The 25,267-nt window shown below is 32.6% G+C and overlaps 1 protein-coding gene across 6 annotated transcripts in view; it reads left to right on the top strand.

The window, feature by feature from the left end:
• The first annotated feature begins 6,764 nt into the window (after nt 1–6,764).
• The window catches only part of LOC139523118 (grainyhead-like protein 1 homolog), a 31,709-nt gene continuing 13,206 nt past the window's right edge, over nt 6,765–25,267 (top strand). The window contains exons 1-2 of one of the 6 annotated variants that reach the window (XM_071316911.1): nt 6,765–7,196; nt 18,244–18,495. In XM_071316911.1, the coding sequence (XP_071173012.1) occupies nt 7,153–7,196; nt 18,244–18,495 (296 nt within the window). In that variant the 5' untranslated portion in view covers nt 6,765–7,152. Of the gene's footprint in view, nt 7,405–12,721; nt 12,847–17,839; nt 18,127–18,243; nt 18,496–25,267 lie in introns of those variants that run through there. The other 5 variants (XM_071316929.1, XM_071316943.1, XM_071316903.1 and 2 more) reach the window with 5 other exon arrangements.

The raw sequence follows: 25,267 nt of genomic DNA, 5'->3' as shown, positions 1-25,267 counted from the left end.
GGGATAATACTGTACAACAAAAACATATTTTAATGAAACAGCTCAGTCTTTCAAGAGTAAAGTACTATCACATAATGTAGCAATCTGTCTTATCAAAGCTGACGTCCAGTTTCGATCAACAAATGTTGATCAACAAACATACCATGCTTTCAAATTTTCAGAATTAGTCACAAAATGTTGATGTTGATGTTAATAAATTGGTATTAAAATTGTCAGCTTTGTGAGATTCGGCAACAGACAAGTCACACTACATGAAGTGTATTTTGTGATTGATAAGTAGGCAGTACGGTTACGGCACTCATAAGTAGACAGTACGGTTACAGCAGGTACTCATCAACCACTTCCCCCAGGTTGCAGCAGGTACCTATCAACCATTTCCCCCAGGTTGCAGCAGGTACCTATCAACCATTTCCCCCAGGTTGCAGAAGGTACCTATCAACCATTTCCCCCAGGTTACAGCAGGTACCTATCAACCATTTCCCCCAGGTTGCAGAAGGTACCTATCAACCATTTCCCCCAGGTTACAGCAGGTACCTATCAACCATTTCCCCCAGGTTACAGCAGGTACCTATCAACCATTTCCCCCAGGTTGCAGAAGGTACCTATCAACCATTTCCCCCAGGTTACAGCAGGTACCTATCAACCATTTCCCCCAGGTTACAGCAGGTACCTATCAACCATTTCCCCCAGGTTACAGCAGGTACCTATCAACCATTTCCCCCAGGTTGCAGCAGGTACCTATCAACCATTTCCCCCAGGTTGCAGCAGGTACCTATCAACCATTTCCCCCAGGTTGCAGAAGGTACCTATCAACCATTTCCCCCAGGTTACAGCAGGTACCTATCAACCATTTCCCCCAGGTTACAGCAGGTACCTATCAACCATTTCCCCCAGGTTACAGCAGGTACCTATCAACCATTTCCCCCAGGTTACAGCAGGTACCTATCAACCATTTCCCCCAGGTTGCAGAAGGTACCTATCAACCATTTCCCCCAGGTTACAGCAGGTACCTATCAACCATTTCCCCCAGGTTACAGCAGGTACCTATCAACCATTTCCCCCAGGTTACAGCAGGTACCTATCAACCATTTCCCCCAGGTTGCAGAAGGTACCTATCAACCATTTCCCCCAGGTTACAGCAGGTACCTATCAACCATTTCCCCCAGGTTGCAGCAGGTACCTATCAACCATTTCCCCCAGGTTACAGCAGGTACCTATCAACCATTTCCCCCAGGTTGCAGCAGGTACCTATCAACCATTTCCCCCAGGTTACAGCAGGTACCTATCAACCATTTCCCCCAGGTTACAGCAGGTACCTATCAACCATTTCCCCCAGGTTACAGCAGGTACCTATCAACCATTTCCCCCAGGTAACAACAGGTACCTATCAACCATTTCCCCCAGGTTACAGCAGGTACCTATCAACCATTTCCCCCAGGTTACAGCAGGTACCTATCAACCATTTCCCCCAGGTAACAACAGGTACCTATCAACCATTTCCCCCAGGTTACAGCAGGTACCAATCAAACATTACGGTTTACACGATCAGTATTTAGTTAAAATTGATTTCCTGTGTACTGATTTTATCAAATAGCAATTCAATAACACAGAATTGTATAGTTATATCAAAATAAGGAAATATTAAGAATGTTTACAATAAAGCAATTGTTGCTGACGTAAGAACAGTATAAAGACGGAGATGATATTTTTATATGCAACTTTCCTCAGAAATTGCAGGAAGGTGAATGATTATTTATAGAAGAAAAAAGGTTGAGGTCACATATTAAATGAGATTTTAACAACATTGTTACATGGCCTACATAGCCAAAGACGTTTTAAATTCATATTGTAGATATTTCCTCATACGGATAAGTCACCAATAAGTGCATTAGTCAAGAACAATACAAAAATAGCTCTTCTTACTATTTAGGTAAAATATGCTTTTTTGAAACCACAAAGACAAATCTAAAATTATCCATTAAATTGTACGAAACAATTATCATTCTGAAATTCAAATAAACTAATAGTCACCATAAATCGAGAAAATGTAGTTAGAAACATGTTAACGATTAGTATTTTATGGACGTAAATATTTTGATATATATTGTAAAAATCTGTACAAACAGAATGCTAAGGTAGTTTGTAGCGTTTGAATGTCTGAAGCTCCAAAATCTAAGATGGAGCTTCAGACTTTCAAACGCTATAAACTCATTTTGGAGCTTCAGACATTCAAACGCTAAAAACTACCCTAGCATAACAAGGTAGCATAATACAAAGATTTTATACCTCTAATTCCCCAGTTTTAAAATGCTGTAACTTTCTTTGTAATGCTTGAAAATTTATAAAAGTGGTATTTATGGATAGCTTACAGATTACTCTTTCAAATTAATGCAATGCTAGTATTATACAACAATTATGTAATCAATTATAATGATAACTGTGTCTACAAAATTTTACAACAAATTTCCACTTTCAATTAAAATTAGCTTCTTCATGGATCCCCCGAGAGGGTTAATTTTATTTTAGGTTGTTCCTTGAGCCAGTATCTACAAAAGGGTGTCTCAGATTTTGGATAGAATGTATAGATAAAATTTTTCACCTAATCATACATTATCTACTTTTATGTGGTAAGGATGTTTACACTAATTACAAATTTATGAGAGAATGGAATACGATCGCGATAATTTGAGACACCCTTTTGAAGCTCCTGCTGTGTTGATAAATATAACGTTAAAATTTCTTGTGTAACTATAAAGATGAAAGAGCTAAATTCATTCAAGTGAACTGACCAATATTTTGCTATTAATTGCATAATAATTGATTACATAATAATTGCATAAAAAAAATATTGCATTCATTTAAAAGATTATTCTTTTATCTATCTATATATACCTCTTTTATTAATTTATATGCAGTTTTTAGAAAGTTACAGCATTTTAAAGGTTGGGGATTGGAAGTACAAAAATCTTTGTATTGTGCTACCATTACCTTCTTCGTTTTGTTTTTGTTTAGAGGTATATGATATATTTCTATTGTCATTTTTCCGTCGGTTTCTTATTTAAAACTTTTTCAGAGGCTTCGGATAACGTGCGAAGAAAGCACTGAAGAGTGTTGTTTGAAAGGATTTTTGTCCCCCGTTTTCCTACTAAGTTAAGAGTTATTGTGACCCGAGTGTTAATAGTGCTGCTTTCAATAACACTGGTTATATGATTCTTATGAAAAACTTTATCTGACTTGTTAATAATAGTAAACATAATTCTTAAGATTGCTAAATCTGTCATTTATAAACAGAGTTGAAAGATGTAGACGACAAATTGGATAAACAAAATTAAACGTTCTTAAATGATGCCACAAAATCATGTAACACACATTCCGTTGTCAAAGAATTTGGAACATTTGAAAATAAAATTACTGCCAGGTGTTTTCATGTATCCTACATATCAATCATTCTCCCAAATCTAACGATGGTCATTCAATGATGACACAAGTTTCACAAAAACATCACAAAGCGGTTAAAGTAAATATGAGTTATCATTGAGACAGGCTGTTGAGTTATATAACCTTTGATTGAGTTTGCTATTGTTTGTATGTCCTTTTTAGACATATCGAGCTCTTAAAATGTTTCGTTTATATAAAAAAAACCATTTGATTTCATTTATTGGGCTTTGGGCATTCCTGATATTTAAAAGGATAATCCAGATTTGTTTAGGACTTGGTTAGTTGGTTGATACCGCTACTGATGTGACTTATAACGTACCTTTCCTAAATTCTCCGTTTATAAATTGACCATTAAGTGAGATAGATTTGGCTTTTGTTCTTTTTTTTGTCATTAAGCTTTCCAACTGTTTCGGTTCTTATACATCCTTTATCTTAGACAAACGAATTAAATAACGCGAACTCAAATTAGCATACAACGTGAAATGGAATAGTTAATTATGTGTAATCAATGTTGGTCCAAGAATCCTGCTTAGATAGATTTAAAACAATACATATCGAAAGGGAGTTTGCTTTCTCTGTACCAAGTACCATGTAACGTTTCGAAACTTTGAATGAAAGCAAATTATTATTTTTTTGAACTGTGGTTTATAGAAATAGGTATACAATATATTACTGAAGAAGTGTAAAAGTAAATTAAAACCGCTGATGGCAAATGCAAAATTGAATAAAGGGACTATCATCCACGTTTATGTTGTCTTTGAAATACAGACCAAAACCGATTAGATGCTTAGTGAGGCATTTGATATTTTGGCATTTTCATTTAGATATCTAATGGGCTGTTTTAAATCCGAATATCTTTTGGGGTACGTTTTGATACACCAACTACGATATTTTTATGTTTTCTGGTCCGAGTTGTCCGTCTCTTCGTCCGTACGTTCGTCCATCCGACTGTCCCGCTTCAGGTTAAAGTTTTTGGTCAAGGTTGTTTTTGATGAAGTTGAAGTCCAATAAACTTGAAATTTAATATTCATGTTTCCTATGATATGATCTTTCTAATTCTCATGCCAAATTAGAGTTTTTATCCCAATTTCACAGTCCACTGAACATAGAAAATAATAGTGCGAGTGGAGCATCCGTGTACTATGGACACATTCTTGTTTTTTACTGAATATCTTTTGAATTTGAATATGGTATGATGTTTTCATCTGAATACCTTGTGGTATTGTGTTAATTTTGAATATTTTATGCGACCACCGAGTATAACTAAATACAATGGTTGTTTGTATACTTTATCAAACTTTTACTTTCTGATACATATATTTGTAATTCATATTTTATGTCGTTAAACCCTTGTATTTTTAGATAGCTTCCTGTTTAAATTAGTTTTTTTTCAATGATTGTTGCTGTTGCTGTCGTGCATTATTCATTTACATTTGCATGTTATCTCAGTTTACTGATATGTAAAGTTCAGATAATACTGTGAAGCTTTTTTTTATTATAAGTTTGACTTTTACGGCATATTGTCTAAAGAACCAATGGTGATATTTGTTCGCTCGTAAGACTGGATTACTCCCCCCCCCCCCCCCTTTTCAATGATTAAGTGTTTGTACTCGGTCAGGCTTTTTGATCCATGTGTTGTTTGTTGTTTTCCTCCTTTGTTATATACATACATCCTAGTCGGGTGTTGATGGTTGTTGTGGACTGTTCTTCTTTGCACTATTATCGGTGTTTCCTGTGACATTTTTGATGTATTGGCACGTCCTTGTGATGCTATATCAAATCAAATCAAATTATTTATTGGTGTTAACCCCAAATATTGGATTGTTACCCAGACAAACATGTCAATATTTATAAACATACAAAATTCAAAGTTAGCAAACATTCATATTACATAAGTTTATCATACATTTAGATATTTGAGAGGAGGTGATACTTTTGTTCATTTGAAAATAAAAGTATACAATATTATTGTAATAAAACAAGAAAACAAGTTCTTATGTAAACTAAGACACGTCGGTGGCCTTCGACTGTTTTCTGCTCTTTGGTCGGGTTGTTGTCTCTTTGACACATTCCCCTTTTCCATTCTCAAATTTTAAAAATTATCCCATTTGTATTGTATTAAGCTATTCCATAACATACGAATCCTTAGTACACATAAGTCATTAACCCTTTTAACAATAACATTTGTTATGTCATACTCGTTAAACGTAAAAATAAAGTAAAGTTTTTTACATCAGAAATGGTTGAATTTGCGTACGATAGTGGCTATCCAGCATCTGTCAAAATGAACACGATGTTTAGCAATTTTGAAAAATAAACATTTGCTGAAAGATTTGTTTCAACACAATTTTCACTAAACATCACAGGACAAGTGAGAGAACAAAAATTTTGAAAAGAAGATAATAGGGTATATATTTGTTTCATATTTTGATTCGACAAGACCTATCAGTAATTGATATTGAATTCAATGACACTCAATTGCGTGTCCGTACCAAGTCAGGCGATCTCCGACTCTTCACAAAAAAATCTTGGGTTGCAAGTTTTAATTGAAATATGCATGACTTACGAATAAAGTTTATACTTTCAAGATATTTTGTGTAAAATAAACCGCTAGATCGTATGTTTTTTTTGTTTTTATCACTATCCGCACACGGTTTGTTCTGGTGAGTCGGTTGTTGCCGGTTGCTGGTTATAATAATTTTCACCATTTATATTGTTCTCTCACTTGTCTTTTGTTGTGTTGTCCAATATATTGTAATTGGGATTACCGGTTATCCTTTTATAGAGACACATATCAAATCACCATAAATTAATAAGAATTAAGGTTATATTTTTTATTTACAAGTATTCATTATAAATGGTGAAAATTATTACACAAACTTCGACAAAACAATAAATAGCAATTCACACTATTGTATATCGTTCATCATAGACATACAGGTAAAACTTAACAACAAACGTATCATTATCAAATAATCGAGTCGATTACGTAATCAATTATTATATTTTAAAGAAAAAAGTATAATAAAGACCATGAATAATTAATCAAATCACCTGAGTGAATCATAATTTCCTTGTATCGTTTCACATAATTATATCAAGTTACTATTTAATAAAGTAAGGTGCATATAGTAAGCAGTCTCGAGTATTTGAAATAAAATTTGCAATTGACTGTTATAGGTAGTATTTAACTAGCGACCCACAGAGAGACCCCACTACCTTTAATATTCTCTTCAAAGCCTTATTACAGTTAAATGAACCCTGAGAAATCTAAACAAATTCCATTCAATAGCTTATTATGTCCGAACAATGAACAAAAATCTTACGTATTGAATGGCAGAGTTCCTGAAGCATGTCAAATCATATTTCCCACCTTAACACAGCGAAAAAAACATCCAAAACAATATACGGAAACAACTTGTTGTTGTTTTACGCATTTACGAGATGAATTATTAAAGATGGTTCCATCAAAGATAATATTTAATACAATAACGCAGAAGATAATTGGTTTTTGTCCGACTGCTGTTGACACAACGTGGGACAGGTAGCTTCGTCTCACCTGAACAGTTATAAACATTCTGCCTTCGCGTTGGAAGTATCCAATAGGAACATTGAACTGAAGTCTATATTTGTATTCTTATTGAAGAAAAAACTGGTTCCAAATACAATAGTGTTATTTTTGAAGACCTGCAAGACAAGTTTTCCAGATTTAGAATGAGCGGTGATCAAAGCTCATTCAGTGAAGCAGATGATACAAGGTAAGGACAAAGTGTTGGAAACTCGAAAGGACGATATTATTATTATAACTGCACATGTGTGATATATAATATCAATATCTATATAAGTACATATATTTTTATGGATTCTGATAATTGGAATTACCAAAGAGAGCATTAAGCATGCAAGAGAGGTGCATGTTTTGAAATTTGAGCCATACAAAAAACTTTGTATTTACAAACCAAAGAGGTAAGGTATCGTTTTTATTTTAGAAAGTTTTTAGAAAAGTTCTATAGATTTAATTATTCTCCACCAATCAAAATTCTGCTTTTTGTTACCATGGTTAATTGGTATTAGCGAGGAGGTTAAATCTTGGTATTAGTAAAAAAATAATTCCATGCAGTTCTTATACTGCATTGGGGGTCTCGGGAAGACCAGATTCCTCTTCTATTGACTGAGACCTAATATATTGAATCGAAGACGGTGTTTTTACATGTAAATAATTTTATAATAGGCTATTTAAATTTAGTCCACTATTACTTTTCACTAATTTAATTTAAAATGGAAATAAAAATTAAATAAAAATGATTTGTGCATGTTTCAGTTAAATTTAATGAACTTAAATTCAAAGTGGAATTTTAATTAGATCAAAAGAAATTTACATGCAGACATTACACCTCTTTAATAAAGTTTTACTGTCATAGATGACAAGTTTTACAATTGTATTGTAGTAAATCTCTTATTATCCTATATACAGAAACCACTTGGTGCACATTTTATGTGTGGGTCGTATATTAAAAGCTTAACACACAATTAGAAAATATATGAGTGCAAAGGAAAAAGTCTGATTGCGATCAAGACGTACTTTTAAATTTAATTATTTTTGGCAAATTTGCAAGTTGGCTGATCCGTGACATTTCCATTAAAATTCCATCAATATTTTGTCAATATCTAAGTAAATGATAGTGTAAAAACACAGTTTGACTATGTATCCTTCAAAAGAGACACTTAATAGGTGACATCAGTTCTGATTTTTATCTGTCTACCTCAGGCACAGAAGTTCTTAATTAACGGTATTTTATTTTGTACCTTTTCCCACGGCCATAATTTGTTAGTATTTAAAGTAAACTTTCACTAGAATTGTTTAAATCAGTGAAGTATCTTAATAATTGGTGGTAGCTGTGACCTCCTAGCCCCTTCAACGGCAGGTGGGAAGGTCATTACGGGTGCCATCTTATTTATGTCTCATTTTCTTTTCATTTAGTTTGAATAATGTGTGAAAGATATTCATTAGATGTGCTTTCACTGAGGGATTGAAATAAATACGAATGACCGCTACCCCGCTACCGCTTATGATTTCACGGTTGATTTTTGTCAACCCAATCAAAGCCTCTGTTTTATTTTGAGTTAGAGGTGTCAATGTTTGGTGTGAATTATCTTTTTGCATGCGTGTTTATAAAGCAAAATATTAAAGTAATGTTTCAGTCTTTTAATTTATAACTGAATATTCAAATATCGAATTATATTACTTATCAGTTTCAATGATATCGCATATACAGAAAACATATTTTTTTCGCTCCTAGTTAAAATTTCCTCAGACCGATGTTACGTTACACTTGTCCTTTTAAAACCCATTCATCGTGAATAAAATAAGGGAGCTACCATTTGATTTTTAGGGGGTGGGGGGGGGGGGGCTAGGATGATGCATTTTTTTTTTAGTTTATCCTGACTTTTTTTTACTTAAATTGTCGTCCTGACTTTTTTTTTGCAAGTGTCTCATCCTGCCTTTTTTACTCAAAACTCCTGTCCTGCATATTTTTTTCAAATTTCATCCTAGCCCGCCCCCATAAAAATCAAATGGTAGATCCCTAAATGGATATTTCTTAATAGTTCAAAACTAATGCAAAATATTTTTTTTTTACTCTGTGGTTTAATGGTTGGATACACATAATACAATATCTGAATGAAACACACCTAAATTGTATGGTAAAATGTAAGATAACCAACACCCTTTTAGGTTTTATATTGTTTTGGTTTTCAGACGTTCTCCCACACTCTTTTATTAACACCACACAGGCTGTGAAACATTTCGGCATTCTAGTGTTAAATCATTATTTTCTTTCAAAATTTTGTAGTTTTATAAAAAAAAAAAAAAAAAATGAGACATGGTATTATTGTCTATTAGACAACTGTCCAATTACGTTGATAATAGCAATTGCAGGTCACCGTACGGCTTTCAACAGTAAGAAAAACCCAGACCGCATAATAAGCTATTGAAATGGCTCAAATATTTTAAAACAATAAAACAAAAAACAAAACAACAACCTGATTTATGACAAGACATTAAACGAAAAGCAATGACGACCACTCCTGACTTGGGACAAGCATGCACATAGAGAATGTGGCTTGACTAAATTGTGATAGGGCTCAACCCTCCCACTAATCTTTGACAATGGCATAACAGTACAACATAAGAAAAACTGTAAAAATCATTTGGAAGTCAGTTGACTCTTCAATTCTCTAAGGAAAACAATAATAAATAAAGCAAAAGACAAAAGTACCGATCTAAGAGGACTCGAAGTGACTGAAAGCCAGTTCAAAGCAAATAACAACTAATAAATAAATCATATTCTCCCAGACTTAGTTAACTACAACATCAATTATGTAACACAAGTATCTTTCACATTTCAATTTAAATTTGTGACCAAAATACTCACCGATACATCATTCCACGTTTTCAAAATGATGTGATTTTAACGATATGATAGCCCCGGGTATAGAATTAAAATTGAAGTTCAGACTATATACATTTAAAGTATTGTAGTGGTTACGATTAAATCATCCTTAACTGAATAAAAGAAGAATATAAAGCCGACATCTTCTGTTACATAGTACCTTTTAAATTTCACACAGCTTTTCATTTCAAAGTATTAAAATGACAATAACAATAAAATAAAAAGTCGATATAACACAAGCATAGATTTGTTCTTATAAAGCTTTCATCATAAGTAAATATACAAATATATTGTAATTGTCTACACTAACCACCATATGAAGATCAATGCATTTGTCGAAGTGAACATGTTTTTCTGTGTGTTTAAAAAACACAACACCCGAGCTAAATAGCTTTCCTACCGGTTTCACTGCTTTTGCGACCATTAATTTTTCTCTATATTGTGAGTAGCGCATATGGTGTGGTGTATATTGTATTATAACATTGGTATAAAGTAAATCTAGCCTCGAGGGTTCCTGAATGGTGCATCGAGTATAAAGTAATGTCATAATATTAAGAAATTTACACTGTAAAGTTTTCAGTGCATTCCAAGGTCTTCAAGCCATTGCGATTACATACTATCTTGGTTCTGTGAGAAATAACATACATATATACAATGAAGATCAACTATTTTGTTGATATAGTGAATGAAATATACATGTTAAAAACAAAATAGATGCAAAATGTTCATCTATCTCTCCTTCTGTTTTTTCACTGCTTTTTTATATTCATACATTTTGACCGTTTTAAACAATTTGTTTATACCTATAGTGTGGTTAATGTGGTATATATTGTATAACATTGGTAATAAATCTAGCCTCGAGGGGTACTGACTGTCAGTGTGCATCGAGTAAAAAGTAATATAATGTTAAAATGATATTTCACTTTTCAACGCGATCCAAGGTCTTTAAATAAGTGTGCTTGAATACTGTGTTGCTTCTGAGGGAAATAACATACATTTACTACGATTATATATAAGAAATGTTGGATTACGTGATTTGAAGATATTTTAGTTTAGGGTTTTCATTCCGTTCCTTCCACCTCCATTACTACCACCCCCAAAAAAACTTTGGCCACCGAATCCAGAAAATCGTATAGATTTTCACAAAAAACAATCTATGGTACATCATTACATCGTATGTGTCGGAATACACCATCATTCAGGTTCTCGTCGTAAAGAAAAGCCGCCAAACATGTAGAAACAGTTATACTTATAACAGAGAAATTATAAATAATCAATCCACATTAAATGTTTTGAAGAATGTCAGCCACAGATCGATACAATAATTGTCTGTTTAGCAACTCCTGAATCATTGATGTCAAACTAGCAATCCAAACTTCCTGGATACCGCTTATGACATTGGTTTAAACACTCAATGCAATTATTAAAGATCTCATCTGATTTCTTTTTATTTTATTACTAGAAGTCATTCTATTTAAGAAGTTTGCTTTTTACCACTTTTCATGGGATTGTAACTTTTGTAATTACTTGGAACCTGATACTCTATGAAATTGATTCTATGTAGAAATTGAATTGTTTCTTTAATCGCTACCATTTGTCCCTTTATTCTTAATCCGTAATTTCTGCTTGAGATACATTTGTAAACAATGAAGCGATACTTTGCATGTTTAAAGTTACTGAACAACACGACTGTTGTTTTAAAATTTTGTTTTTTGATCTCTAGAAAAGAAACGAGGCAATATTCTACAGTGAGATGGAAGCAAACTCTTATAATTATAGTTATTAAAGGTACTCATTTGAAAAGATATTATTCACATAAACACAAATTTAAGATCAAGTTCAAAGTTAAAGACTCATGTTGGAATTCATGGGTTTAGATATGTACTTCTTTTTTTGCTTGTCATTTCTTGATCTGATACGTTGGCTACTGTTGCTGTTTAAATTGTTAGAGTCCTTTCCGATTCAGGTGTTTTGATGTTGATCCGCTGTCAAAAAGGGTGGAAGACTGAATAACAGAACACTTTGATGACATCCCTTATTACCTAAATAAGAAGCGATACTAGCTCCGATTCTTTTAACTCTCTTAATATATACCAACCAAATAAAAAAAACCTTCATATTATCACAAGATGTTCTATGTACACGTGCTATATCTATCATTCATGTAAATAGACAAAGAGATGTCCCTTCATCGTTCCACATTTTGTTTAAAAAATGCAAGTTACTATATAGAAAGCTTGTCAGAACGAATGCCAATGAAACATAAGGTTATTTTGTTAAGCTTAGGATTTAAAATTGACCATGACATTAATTCAACCCAGACATGTTTTAAAAAACGTGTATATGCTGACAAGATTTGATGTGATAAAAAATAAAGGGCTTCATTGTGTTCAACTCAAATTTGACAAACAGATAGATTTTAAATCACTTATGAAAAGTGTCCGGTTTCTTAAATTATCAGTTCAAAATAAAATAAAATGAAGAACAATTATCGAGAAACAACCACATACTATGTCAGCATAAAAACAAAAACATAAAACTTGAATGATCACTTCGACAAGAAATATATAGAAACTTATAAAAAGTCAACAAAACTTACATGTATGGTTGTGGAAAATGATAAGTGAGGCTAAGTAAAAATCGGATAATAATCGCAGACAACCCCCAACTTTAACCCTAAGCTAGCAGTACATAACATTGAAAAGATGTTAGAACCGAATATGTTGATATGTTAAAAGCTTTAAAAAAATATAATTTCTTAGTTCCAATATTTTTTTCTTGTATTTATCTCTGTATGTTATGCATGTTAAAGTTGATTGGCGTCCATGATAGTTGGTGGATCTTTCGAACGCACCTGATATTCTAAGTAGTCGAATGGACCGCAGATAACTTTCCAAATGAGTGAAGAAGTATTCTATCAATTAACATTCTGGGGGAAAACGGAGGTTCCACAAAGGTAAAGTGCGAATAATATCATATCCCACATACATCAGCGAGTCAAAGTTGGTAGATGAGGATGGTTTTGCCAGTTTGGTAAAATAAAATCTGGGTTTGTTTACATTGGTCCACATGTCCACTACCACGAGTCCAACAAAATAAGGCAAAGAGTTTTCTAACCAAGATTTATTACATATCAGTGCTGTAGGTTAAATTTTTCAACTATTTAACTAGTTATAATATAACAATATCATATTTGTAATGGACGTTGACATGACAGGCAATGTCAGAGTAATGTCGTTTCTTATATTCATCTCAGTCCCCCTAACAAAAGAAACACAAAACGATGTTGCAGACAATTTTATGCAGTCAGTCTTTATATACACTTATTTTGTATTTTTGTACGGCTGAAGAAGTTATAGCATGTATCAGAAATTGACATCAAAACTACAAATCTACTGAAAGAAATTATCTTTTAAAAGCATCAGCCGTATTAAAATGTCCTTTACACACATCTATATTGATATTGAATATGTAAATTATATATTGTCAAAAGAGTAACAAACAGTGTGTAGCATTTGATGTACATAGAATAATGTAGAATTTATCTATTCAATGGAGTTTGTTAGGTACATTTTTTAATACTGTATGAACACTTTTTATTCGCCGTAAAATATAAAATATACAATTTTTCTTCTTTGAAAGTCCCAAGGGACATTCTAAGTTATTATATTGATTTTTTTTTATGTAACTTAGACTAGTTCAAACAGTATTCTTTAAAGCTTGTATTCATGTTTAAAAAGAATTAAACCCCAAAAATAAGAAGTTCTTCAAATATTAAATGAAAAGCAAACATCTTTCATCATTGTAAATTAATAATGAGATTTTCTTAATGTTTACTTTAACAAATTGAAGGGAAAATATACGTATTCACGAAACTTCAACATTAATATCATTTGCATAAACAAATTTCCTCAACTTAAACATCAATTTCACAAGTACATTAAAACAAATATTACCTGGTCCATACAGGTATTGACATCTCATTAACAAATTATTCAGACATGATAAGTTTTTGCACTACTTAAACTAGTGAAATGCCAAATTTAGTATACATTTGTTTCATATTTTGTCTACAGAACATAAATAAAAACAATTTGTGTCATGATGATGGAGAACACAGTTAAATCATTATTAAAATTTAATAATATCCATACTTCATAAGGTCTTAAAAATCAATTAAAAATCATTAAAGATAGGAGGAGTATGTTTGAGGCATTATTGAAGTTACACTTTTATTAAAGTATTTGCTGAAACGAGAAATGCAGAAAACTTTCAATAATGATATGAGGATCTGGACGGGGTTAACAGAATATAGAGGTATGGAAAAACATATAAATCATTCAGAAAATGGTCTAAAGAAATCAGAACATAGCGATTAATGGGCAATAATGATAAAAAGAGAGTAAAATGGCATTAGATATATAGGAATGAAGGACTCCTCCTCCCAATTCAGACCCCCATGATGCAGTACAATATGCTCATTTCCACGAGGACAATATGTAAAGTCATATAGGTCATGAAAATTTGACAAGACTTTTATTAAAAAAACAAAGACGCGTTCTGGCCAATTATTTGTATATAAGTATCTTTGATTCTGTATGGTATGGGTTTTGCTCATCACTGAAGACCGTAAGATGACCTATGATTTCTTACACCTGCACGTCATTTGAACTCAATAGTGGATAGCTGTCTCATTGTCAATCATACCACATCTCCTTATCTTTTATGTTTATACTTGTATAGATACATTGTTTGAATTGCCCTCGTCTGACTTTGTGTGATATATTTGTCACTGAACATAAAGCATAACAACAATTCATCATATTCCAAACTACTATGAATGAATACTATAATGTTAAAAAGATCAGGTATTGTTGACAGGTAATATGTAAAAACTCATACATTCACAGTTTTTGCACATTTGATGCATATGTTGACAAAATTACATTGTTGGCGCAAATACGGAACAGATTTTACCACTGGTTGTATAAGTATATAAATTACAATAATTTGTCTATATGCGGATCCAGGGAGTGGGGAGATGCTCTGTGAAAAAATGGTAAATTATATAGGGAATCAACGAAGCACGACTTGAGCGCCCCTCCTTTTAGGTCAGTCAGAGCCCCCCTTTTATGAAAATTTCTTAATCCGCCATTGTAATGTCTATGTAGTCTGTATTAAATGTGTAAGCATACATACTTTGATTTTATTTTGTAGTTTAATTGTCAAGAATGCAAGTTAATATTAACATTAACGGTACCAGTTTTCTTGCACCAGATGCGCATTTCGACAATACATGTCTCTTCAGTGTTGCTGGTGGCCAAATGTGTATTATTATCATTGAAAATATTGACATACTACTCCTAAATTTTAGAGTACATTTCTTTTATAGTAAGAATCCTATAGTCGAAGGACAAAAAAAATCAATATGAACTCTGGTTTGAAACTTTTTGTATTATTTTGTGTACTCATGATTGGGAAGTTTGCATTTATTTAAAAGAACTGTACTTTTACGTTATGTAAAATTCGTTTTTGAAGGACGTCGAATATATAATGTATTCTTGTGTGAAGGACAATTTCTTTTATGTTATCAACTTTGTCTAGTTGGGCACTCCATTCCCTCATTTCAGTGGCTATAAATGAATACAAACTTTATTACATATCTGGTTTTAAAGTTAAAATTGACTATAAGCTTTTGCCTGTTCGGTGTTATTGAAATGGCTCTAATTCGTTTTGTATGTAAAGTATCAATTTTATGTTTTCATTTGTAGAACCAAGGTTATTGAATAGTACAATTATTCTCCAACCTTTAGTCGATGTATTATTGGTAAAAATAAGAATTGATAGGCTTCCCAAGACGTGTATTGTCAAGTTAATTCATAAACAAAACTATTGATACTTTTGTACAATTATTTTCCTCGGATTAATGGCCTTGTCAATCAATATTAGTGAAAACAGAAAAAGGATTCGATCTGATCAATTATGGATAAAGTCAAAGCAATTGACAATTTAATGAAATATAGGCCAGGTAATAAAATGAGATATTCAATGAAAATACCTGAAAAAGAATGAAATAAATATTGAAATTCATTTCCTCTTCGTTGATTCATTGTAGTATGGACAACAAGCCAAACAAATAACAACTGATGAGTCGTTTCTCTATTGCAACATTTCAACAATCTGACAATTTAGATCGCCCCACAACGAATCCAAACAAATGAACACATTTTGACGAGTCTATATGTGTGGGCTGGTCTTAGCTAGTAGTTTAAAGTTCTATATTTCTATCCTTTATTATTTAAGAAGGTCACAGTCACGCTTTGACAGTATGGTACGCCTTATGGCTTATATTTAACATTTCAAAATATAAATCTTTTTATAATTGGTATATAAAGACTTTTGAATTACCTTTGGTAGCCAGTATAACACGATTTATTACTAATAACATACAAAGAGCAAAATACTACTTTTTAAGATGAACCTCGAAAATGTTTTAATAGGAAATTGCAGCAAAATAACATGCTATATGAGAAAGGTATAGCTGTCAAGATTTAAAAAAATGTCAATGTTACAACCCCCTCACCTCCCCTCAAAATTTCGGATTTTTATACATGTAACAGATAGTATAATAAAACTACTAGATAAGTGTATATAGTATACTCTCTAAAAGATATGTTTGGTATTGGAACAACATTAAAATGGGTCAATATAAAGTTGTGGCATTAGTATAATGTTGCAACTACTGAGATGGCAATTAAACCAAAACTTTAAAACAAATTTAATATATGCAAGTTTGAGAGTATTTAGATTTATTTAAATTGTGTCCGTTGAAAAAGTGGTAAAACAATTCAACCAGGTCCGATCGGATGAAGTATGTCCATTTGAACTGAGCGTCCATAGTTTGTTCTAATGTTCTGCTAATACAGTACATCACTGCCCCGAGTTACAAAGAGTGGAACGTATGAATAAAAATTGATAAGTATAGTTAAACATTTGACTCAATTTCCCTTATTGATGCTGAAGAAATGTCAAATATAGTTTGTCTAGGTCGACAAACTATATACATTTGTGTTTGGGTGTTTGCTGGTTGAATAGAAATACAGTTGTCTCTCGTTATCTGTTTACCTCAAAATTCCTGTTATCTCGAAGTCAATGTTATATTTCCTTCTGCCTCACTGATATTTAAATTCTTTCAGATAACTAGAATCGTCTTAAGTTTAATTTAGTAATTTATCATGAAGATTTCATGTTGTACGATAAAGACAAACTGTATGAAAGATTGTTCTAAATTTCAACTTTAGCCTCAGTCTCAAGTGTATTTTCTAATGTAAATTAAATCTCAAATGACAGTTTAATTGTTAGTTCAATCTCACTTGCACGATCAATTTTGATGAAGATGGTGTCAAGGATCTTGATTCTGTCTCTACCTGTTCTGTACAAAGCATACACTCTTCTTTATTTGGACGAGTTCTCGTTCTAGATTTATCACATGCAATGTATTATGCAGTTAACAAAATTAAAATAAAAAAAGAAAAGAAACATTAAGATGATTACATTTGTTATTGCACAACTTGTATTATAAAAAGTTACATAAAATGTGCAAATGATAGATTAAGTCTATAAATGTATATAGAGTAGCTCCATCAAAACTGAACCAGTAAACATTGACAATTCAAAAAACATTTTTTTTAATAAATGCCTAATGTAACTGAAAATAAAGGAATATTTGAAGCATAAAATATATCGTGAATCAAAACTTTATGCATGATAAAGTTTGTATTTGGTATTTTTATAAAAGATCTTAAAATTTACATAACTTCATAATTGAAACCTGAGAAACGCTGTTTATAATGTGAATTTCATAACCGTATGCATGGTAGTCAAACTTTTATTATTTTTTTTTCACAACAACGTGTTTTCTGATTAAAAACAGTTTGAATATATAGTTATTTTAAATGTTTGAGACATATAAGCCTTACAAGTGAAGTGTCAATAGAGAAGCACCAGAGCGTACCACAATAATTACGTGGAATAAACATACGTGAAAGGAATAAGATCATAAATAAAATCTCTCAATCATTAAATCTACCCTTTATGAAAGTGCTACTTATTTATTTGTAAAGATTAAAACCATGAAGTTGAGTCATTTTTCAGATCCACCCTTGTGTAACACAACAAATCATAAATGGAAATGTACTAGCAAAATGTCCGATGTTGGCTCACTACTTAAACCTTGGTAAGAATCAAGAATTGTGAGGATTTACGTGTAGAGGAACAAGTATTCGGTCAATACATCGATATAAGAAGATGTGATACAGTCCATATGTGATAGAAGTTTTCTTTTCTTTTTCAGCGAAGAACTCAAAGCCGGTCTTTCAGAAAACAACAACCTGCCAGATAAAAAAGGACACATTGAACAGGATGGCCCACCGGACGATATCCGGGCATTTTTCGGTCATCCACTGGCTGCAACAACATCTATTAATGGTGAAGACACACAATCATCCGCTGCCGCATTACTACATGAATACATCAACTTACCCGCCTTAGATAAAAGTGGATTGAAAATAGGAGAAAAACTTCATTTATTACAAGAACTCATTAGGTATGTTCATGTGTAGTATTGACAATTGGGAAGGGGTAGTGTATGTCTGTGTTTGAAAGAAAAGTTGAGGAGAATAGTGGGTGAGCCGTTTAGATGCTTGTTCTCTAATATCTTTCAATTGCTAGTTGAACCACTAAATATGTTTTTAATGACAGTTTCCGAGGAATATGAGTGCCGGTTCTAATATCAGTATGCTTTTTGTCGAGCCTACTACTTCTTTCGCAGTTAGTGCTCCAGCGGTTGCAGCAGCGTTAACTTACTACCTAAAAAAGTATTCTTTCAGAGTGTAGAGTACCTGGATGCTTCATACTTTGTATATACAAGTACACACCCGTGATATCGCGGGTCCGTGACTGAATTAAAGTATATAACTTTGCCTAAGCCTTATTTCAGTAATTGGCATTGTCATCTGATAAAGTCATGTCGATTATAAGATACACAGTTTTCTCTGCTTTCAAATCTTTCTGTTTGAACCCGTCGACCTGGAACTTATCAATTATTGGTAATATTAATTATTTGGAAAACAAAAGGTCCTGGCTATCCAGGAATGGAGTATTTTTTAATCAACAGCACTGTTCTATATTAGTTATCTTAGAAAGTCTTGCTGATTGCTGAATAACACTACAATAGGGAACAATTTGACAATGATTGAATTTAGTAGTGTCAGCCCTTTGATTATGACCCGTGTATATAGCGAAATCCTAAATACACCGTTTGGTGGTGCGCCTGTCAAATGCGGAATGTACAGATAAGGTAATAGCTAACAGGTGAATATACTATTGGTATCGGTATCGGATTCGACCCGGAACTTGTTAATTATTGGCAATATTAATTATGTGGAAAACAATAGGGTCTGGAGTGGTGTAATTTTTAATCTATACCATTGTCCTATATTAGTTATATCTAGAGTTGAATTCTTTGATTTGTCGTTTTTACCCGATGACGGCTGACAAATTGGACCTCGTAATTTTAGTATTATAGATACATATATGGGTGCCTTATGATATGACGTTTTCGTCCGTTATATTTCCATTGTCCTTCACCTCATGTTCATGGTTTAGTGACTTCTTGAAGAATTTTCATAATGTAAATACTATCTTATTATGGGTAACAGGATAACTCTTTTTAGTATGTGCGTACCTTGCAAGGTCTTCCTGTCTATCATGGACAGTTTTAACTTGACATCGACCTCATTTCATGGATCGGTGATCAAGGTTAGGTTTTTGTGGTGAAGTCCAGATCTCAGATAGGTCAAGCAAGACTGCCATATTTGGTGTATGGAAGGGTTATAAAGTTAACCGTGACTGGCAGGTATCATGTGACCTTATCCCGCTAGCATGTTTAACCCCACCACATTATTAATGTATGAGCCTGTCCCAAGCCAGGAGCCTGTAATTCAGTGGTTGTCGTTTGTTTATGTGTTACATATTTGTTTTTCGTTCATTTTTTTACATAAATAAGGCCGTTAATTTTCTCGTTTGAATATTGTCTTATCGGGGCCGATTATAGCTGACTATGCGGTATGGGCTTGGATTGGTTTATCTGACCTAGACCTCATTGTCTTTGATCATGCACTATCAGCAAAAAAACAATGTTCAGAAAAGCAGATGGTACTTTTCAACGTGTGCATTTTTGGGTATTATAATTAGAGAAGTTTATATTGCAAATTTGATCAAACCAATATATTCTAAATAGAAGATCTTCAAACTGAAATACTTTAGATTGAAGGTTTGCTTTGAATTAGCTGTCAGTTACAGAGAGTACTCTAAGGTCGGTTCTCAGTTGTGATATTATCTATTTGTCTATGTTCTAGAATTCTTCATTTATATATTTCTGTTTTGGTCCGTTTAGAATTTTAATCGGCCAGCCACTGTGTCGCTTGTCCTTGAAATTTAAATATAGATATGCATCCTTCCAATAATAAAATGAAAATGGTTTAAATGGATAGTTACATAATAAAAAAGTTACATAATGAATGTCTCTTTATGTTATTAACCTGGCAGCCTGTCATTTCTAAGAAGCTTTCATATTTGGTTACTAAGAATTCACTGTTTTTATCTTAACATTCGGACTAATTACCACAAATAAAAGACTTAAAGTTTAAAGGTAAAATTAGTGTTTCCTTCCATCAGAAAAGCATATGTGCAAACTTTTTGTTTCGGATTTCTATCAGACGTATCTGATCTCTTGGTATGCCGTGTCAATTAAACATTAAATATTGAAAGATACATTCTTTGTTGAACATGGACCACGCTCAAGACAACAACTTAGAATTAACCAATTGTAAATTAAGTTGTTTTTTTTAATAAATTTTTCGGGTAAACTTCACATTAACGATCTTACATCGCAATATTTCTAACGAAATATACTTGCATCATTGGGAAATATTGAAAAGAAAGGTTCATTTTTGTACCTCTCCTTGTCCGAATTTTGCAGCTTTTGGTTATTATCATTAGGGTATCTAGTTTTAAAATTGCGAACCAAGATGGCTGACATGGCTAAAAATAGTACATAGGGTTACATGATGATGCAGTTTTTGGCTCATATCCCTGAAACTTTTAGAGCAAATCTGACGAGGAAAACTGGTTCACAAGGTCAAGATCTTTCTGCCCTGAAATTTTCAGACCATTCAGGCAACCCATTGTTGGGATGCTGCCACTGGATTGGTAATTTTATGAAAATTTTGAAGCTTTTGGTTATTATCTTGAATATTATTAAAGATAGAGATGAACTGTAAACAGCAATAATGTAAAGCAAAGTAAGACCTAAAAATAAGTCAACATGACCAAAATTGTCAATTGACCCTGAAGGAGTTATTTTCCTTTTATAGTCAATTTTTAACAATTTTCATAAATTGTTTAAATTTTTACAATATTTTATACTGTAACTACTAGGCCAAGTAAATTATAGATAGAGTTAATTGTAAGCAGCAAGAATCCATCTGTATCCTTTGTTTAATATGCACATATACCAAGGTGAGCGACACAGGCTCTTTAGAGCCTCTAGTTTAATGTTTCCTACTCTTGTAAAGCATATGATTGACCAACTCGTCCTAAAACTGACCAAAACAGATAACATATTTCTTATATAAAACTGAATTCCTTGAATGCAAAATTTTTAAAGTAGAACTTTACCAATACAACTTCAAAGAAATATGGTTTGTCTGACGTTGACCTTTTTATTCGTTTACCAAAGTTATGTTAGCTTTGTACATGTAATCATGAGTAGAGAAAAGACCTAATGTTTATATAAAAAATGAATTAATCTACCTTGACCTAATTTCTTGCTTTTTAGGTCAAAGATATCATAAGGTCAATTTTGTCACTACAAGTAGAAGGAACATAAATAGAATCGATGTGTGTTTGATAGATTTATCTGACCTTGTCCTGACCTTGTCCTCACGTTAATGGTTCGTTGATAAACTTTAAATTTTCGTGATAAGATTTATTTCTCAGTTAATGGAAGTTACTGGTCAACTATTGTATTATGTCTAATAAAATATAGTAAAGAGTATTTATATGTCTATCTGATATGATCAAACTTGACCTTGACCTCCGTCTTGTATATGTCTATCTGATATGGTTTACCTTGACCTTGAAATCCGTCTTGTGTATGTCTAGCTGATATGGTTTACCTTGACCTTGAAATCCGTCTTGTGTATGTCTATCTGATATGGTTTACCTTGAATATTATTATAGATAGAGATGAACTGTAAACAGCAATTATGTAAAGCAAAGTAAGACCTAAAAATAAGTCAACATGACCAAAATGGTCAATTGACTCTGAAGGAGTTATTGCCTTTTACAGTCAATTTCTAACAATTTTCATAAATTGTGTAAATTTTTACAATATTTTATACTGTAACTACTAGGCCAAGTAAATTATAGATAGAGTTAATTGTAAGCAGCAAGAATGTTCAGTAAAGTAAGATATACAAACACATCACTATCACCAAAACACAATTTTGTCATGAATCCATCTATGTCCTTTGTTTAATATGCACATAGATCAAGGTGAACGACACAGGCACTAGTTTAATTTGTTCTACTCTTGTAAAGCATATGATTGACCAACACGTCTGAAAACTGACCAGAACATATAACATATTTCGTATATGAAACTGAATTCCTGAAAGCAAAACTCTTAAAGTAGAACTTTACCATATGGTTTACCTTGACCTTGCATTCCGTCTTGTATATGTCTATCTGGTATGGTTTACCTTGACCTTGAATTCCATCTTGTATATGTCTATCTGATATGGTTTACCTTGACCTCGACTTCCGTCTTGTATATGTCTGCCTGATATGATCAACCTTGACCTTGACTTCCGTCTTGTATATGTCTATCTGATGGTTTAACTTGACCGTCTTGTATATGTCTATCTGATATGGTTTACCTTGACCTTGACTTCCGTCTTGTATATGTCTATCTGATATGGTTTACCTTGACCTTGAATTCCGTCTTGTGTATGTCTATCTGATATGGTTTACTTTGACCTTGACTTCCGTCTTGTATATGTCTATCTGATATGGTTTACCTTTACCTTGACTTCCGTCTTGTATATGTCTATCTGATATAGTTTACCTTGACCTTGACTTCCGTTTTGTATTTGTCTATTTGATATGGTTTACCTTGACATTGACTTCCGTCTGGTATATTTCTATCTGATATGGGTTACGTTGACCTTGACAAACTACTAAATAATTCTTTTGAATAATTCTTTGAATTATTTTACAATCAAAATCTAGGTGGGGCCTATCTTTGTACTTATCGAGTCATACCAGGAAACTGGAATAATTTTTAGTGGAAGTTGATGAAAAATTCGACAGCAGCTTCGATTTTAGCTTCCATGTGATGACGCATATAAAGCAGTTGATGGAGCTATGCTCATAAATGTTGCCTTCGTTTTGTCAGTTTTTCAGTTACTTTGGATGATGAGTCAATCATATTTTGTCTATGGAATGGATGCACTGAAGTTTAACATGTCCTTCTGACAGGAGTGCCTTGACCTTGGCCATATTTCATTGTTTATTGATTATTGCATAGTGGTCACAGGCACTCGTCTCAGAATTTCTTATCGTTCCGGAGCACCTGAGGTCATTTCAGATTATTTTGGTCTGTGCTTCGTGTTGCTCGGTCTTTATGTTTCTATATGCTGTTAGTCTTGTGGTCTTTTTTTGGTGGTTATTTTGCCATTTAGTTGTCCGTATACTTTCAACTCATTACCATAGCCTTGAATAGCAACATAGGCATGACACCTTGAATATCTATAGAAGAAGATACGTACTTGAATGCTGAAAACATAATATGTTTAAACAATTTTCTATTGCCAAATGTGAAAATAGTCTATATATTTGTATAAGGTTACCAAACCTCTAATAAAATATAATACACAGACATGTTTCAAATCAAAATTATGCAAATATTTCAAAATTATTATGTAACATTTAAATTACAATATAAATCATCTTACACAAGATGTAATGACGAAGCAGAAGAATACGAGATCTTAACCATTTGAATATGAACTATATATGTATATATATATATATATATCAATTTTAATCATATTTATCTTCTTGAATGCACTGGTGCACCTTTTGTATTCGCCGAATATGCCATTAGTAATGTTAGTCATACAGGCGAATGTGATGCTCACATTGATTAAGGATAAGACGCACAACAGAGAAAAATAGGAAAGATTCATTTTCAATATCATGTTGTGGCTTTACCAATTTTTAACCAATTTAGTCGTCTTATTCCTCTGAAACAGTTGTCTACGCACACTGTCTAATTTTTAATTTTGACAACTTAATAAACAGTATTTTAATTTATATAGAAAAAAAATTAATTTAGAATGTAATGCGTCTTCTGATTGGCTGACGTTATTTTGTTATCATCCCATAGACATAATTTACTCATGTGACCGTGACGTCATCAACGTTTTTTCATGGTTTTTTACGGTTTAATGGAATTTAATACGCGCGTTATTCAGTGTGCACCAAATTTTTTATGTTATTTCTTCATAGACAGAAAAAATATTAGTCATTCCTTAAATGTTGATGCATAACTATTTTTCTCAAAATAAAATAAAAAATTCAAAGTATAGAAAAATATAGATTCTTACACTGCAACAAGTGTATTACGATATTTCTCCACTCGAGACAGTTAAATTTTATTCCCTTTAAATAATAAAATTTAACTGTCGAGAGTGGAGAAATATCGTAATACACGAGTTATAGTGTCGGAATCTGTTTCTCTAATGCTTTTTATCGTTCTTTTTCAAAGATTTTCAGAAAATTGTGCTCTTTATAGTGCGACGTCATCAGGCAATGTCGCCTTTTTTCATGACGTCACAATAGGAAAATTGAGAAGAAAACAAAACATTTTGACGTCATAATCAAATTTCAACTAATCATTTGCCGAGAACAGATTTTTCACTAGTGAGGAGAAATATTTTTCTCCCACCGGTCAGGAAATGTGAAAATAGCACAAAAATTAGAGAAAGTTTATTTTCCATCTGCTTGGTGGTTTAACGGACACACACATGTTTCAATATTTGTATGTTTTAATGATTATTTTCCATCTTTTTATGTTTTGGTGGTTATTTTCCAATCTTGCTTTGTTTTTGGTGGCCACTGGTTATTTTCCAATCTTTCTATAATTTTGTTGTTATTTTCCAATCTTTCTATACTTTTGTGGTTATTTTCCAATCTTTCTATACTTTTGTGGTTATTTTCCAGTTTGTTTTGGTAGTTATTTCCCATTTTTT

Source organism: Mytilus edulis, chromosome 1 (genome assembly GCF_963676685.1).
Source record: "Mytilus edulis chromosome 1, xbMytEdul2.2, whole genome shotgun sequence".
Lineage (NCBI taxonomy): Eukaryota > Metazoa > Mollusca > Bivalvia > Mytilida > Mytilidae > Mytilus > Mytilus edulis.
The sequence above is the reverse complement of the archived record's forward strand: the minus strand, read 5'-3'. Positions and strand labels throughout refer to the sequence as shown.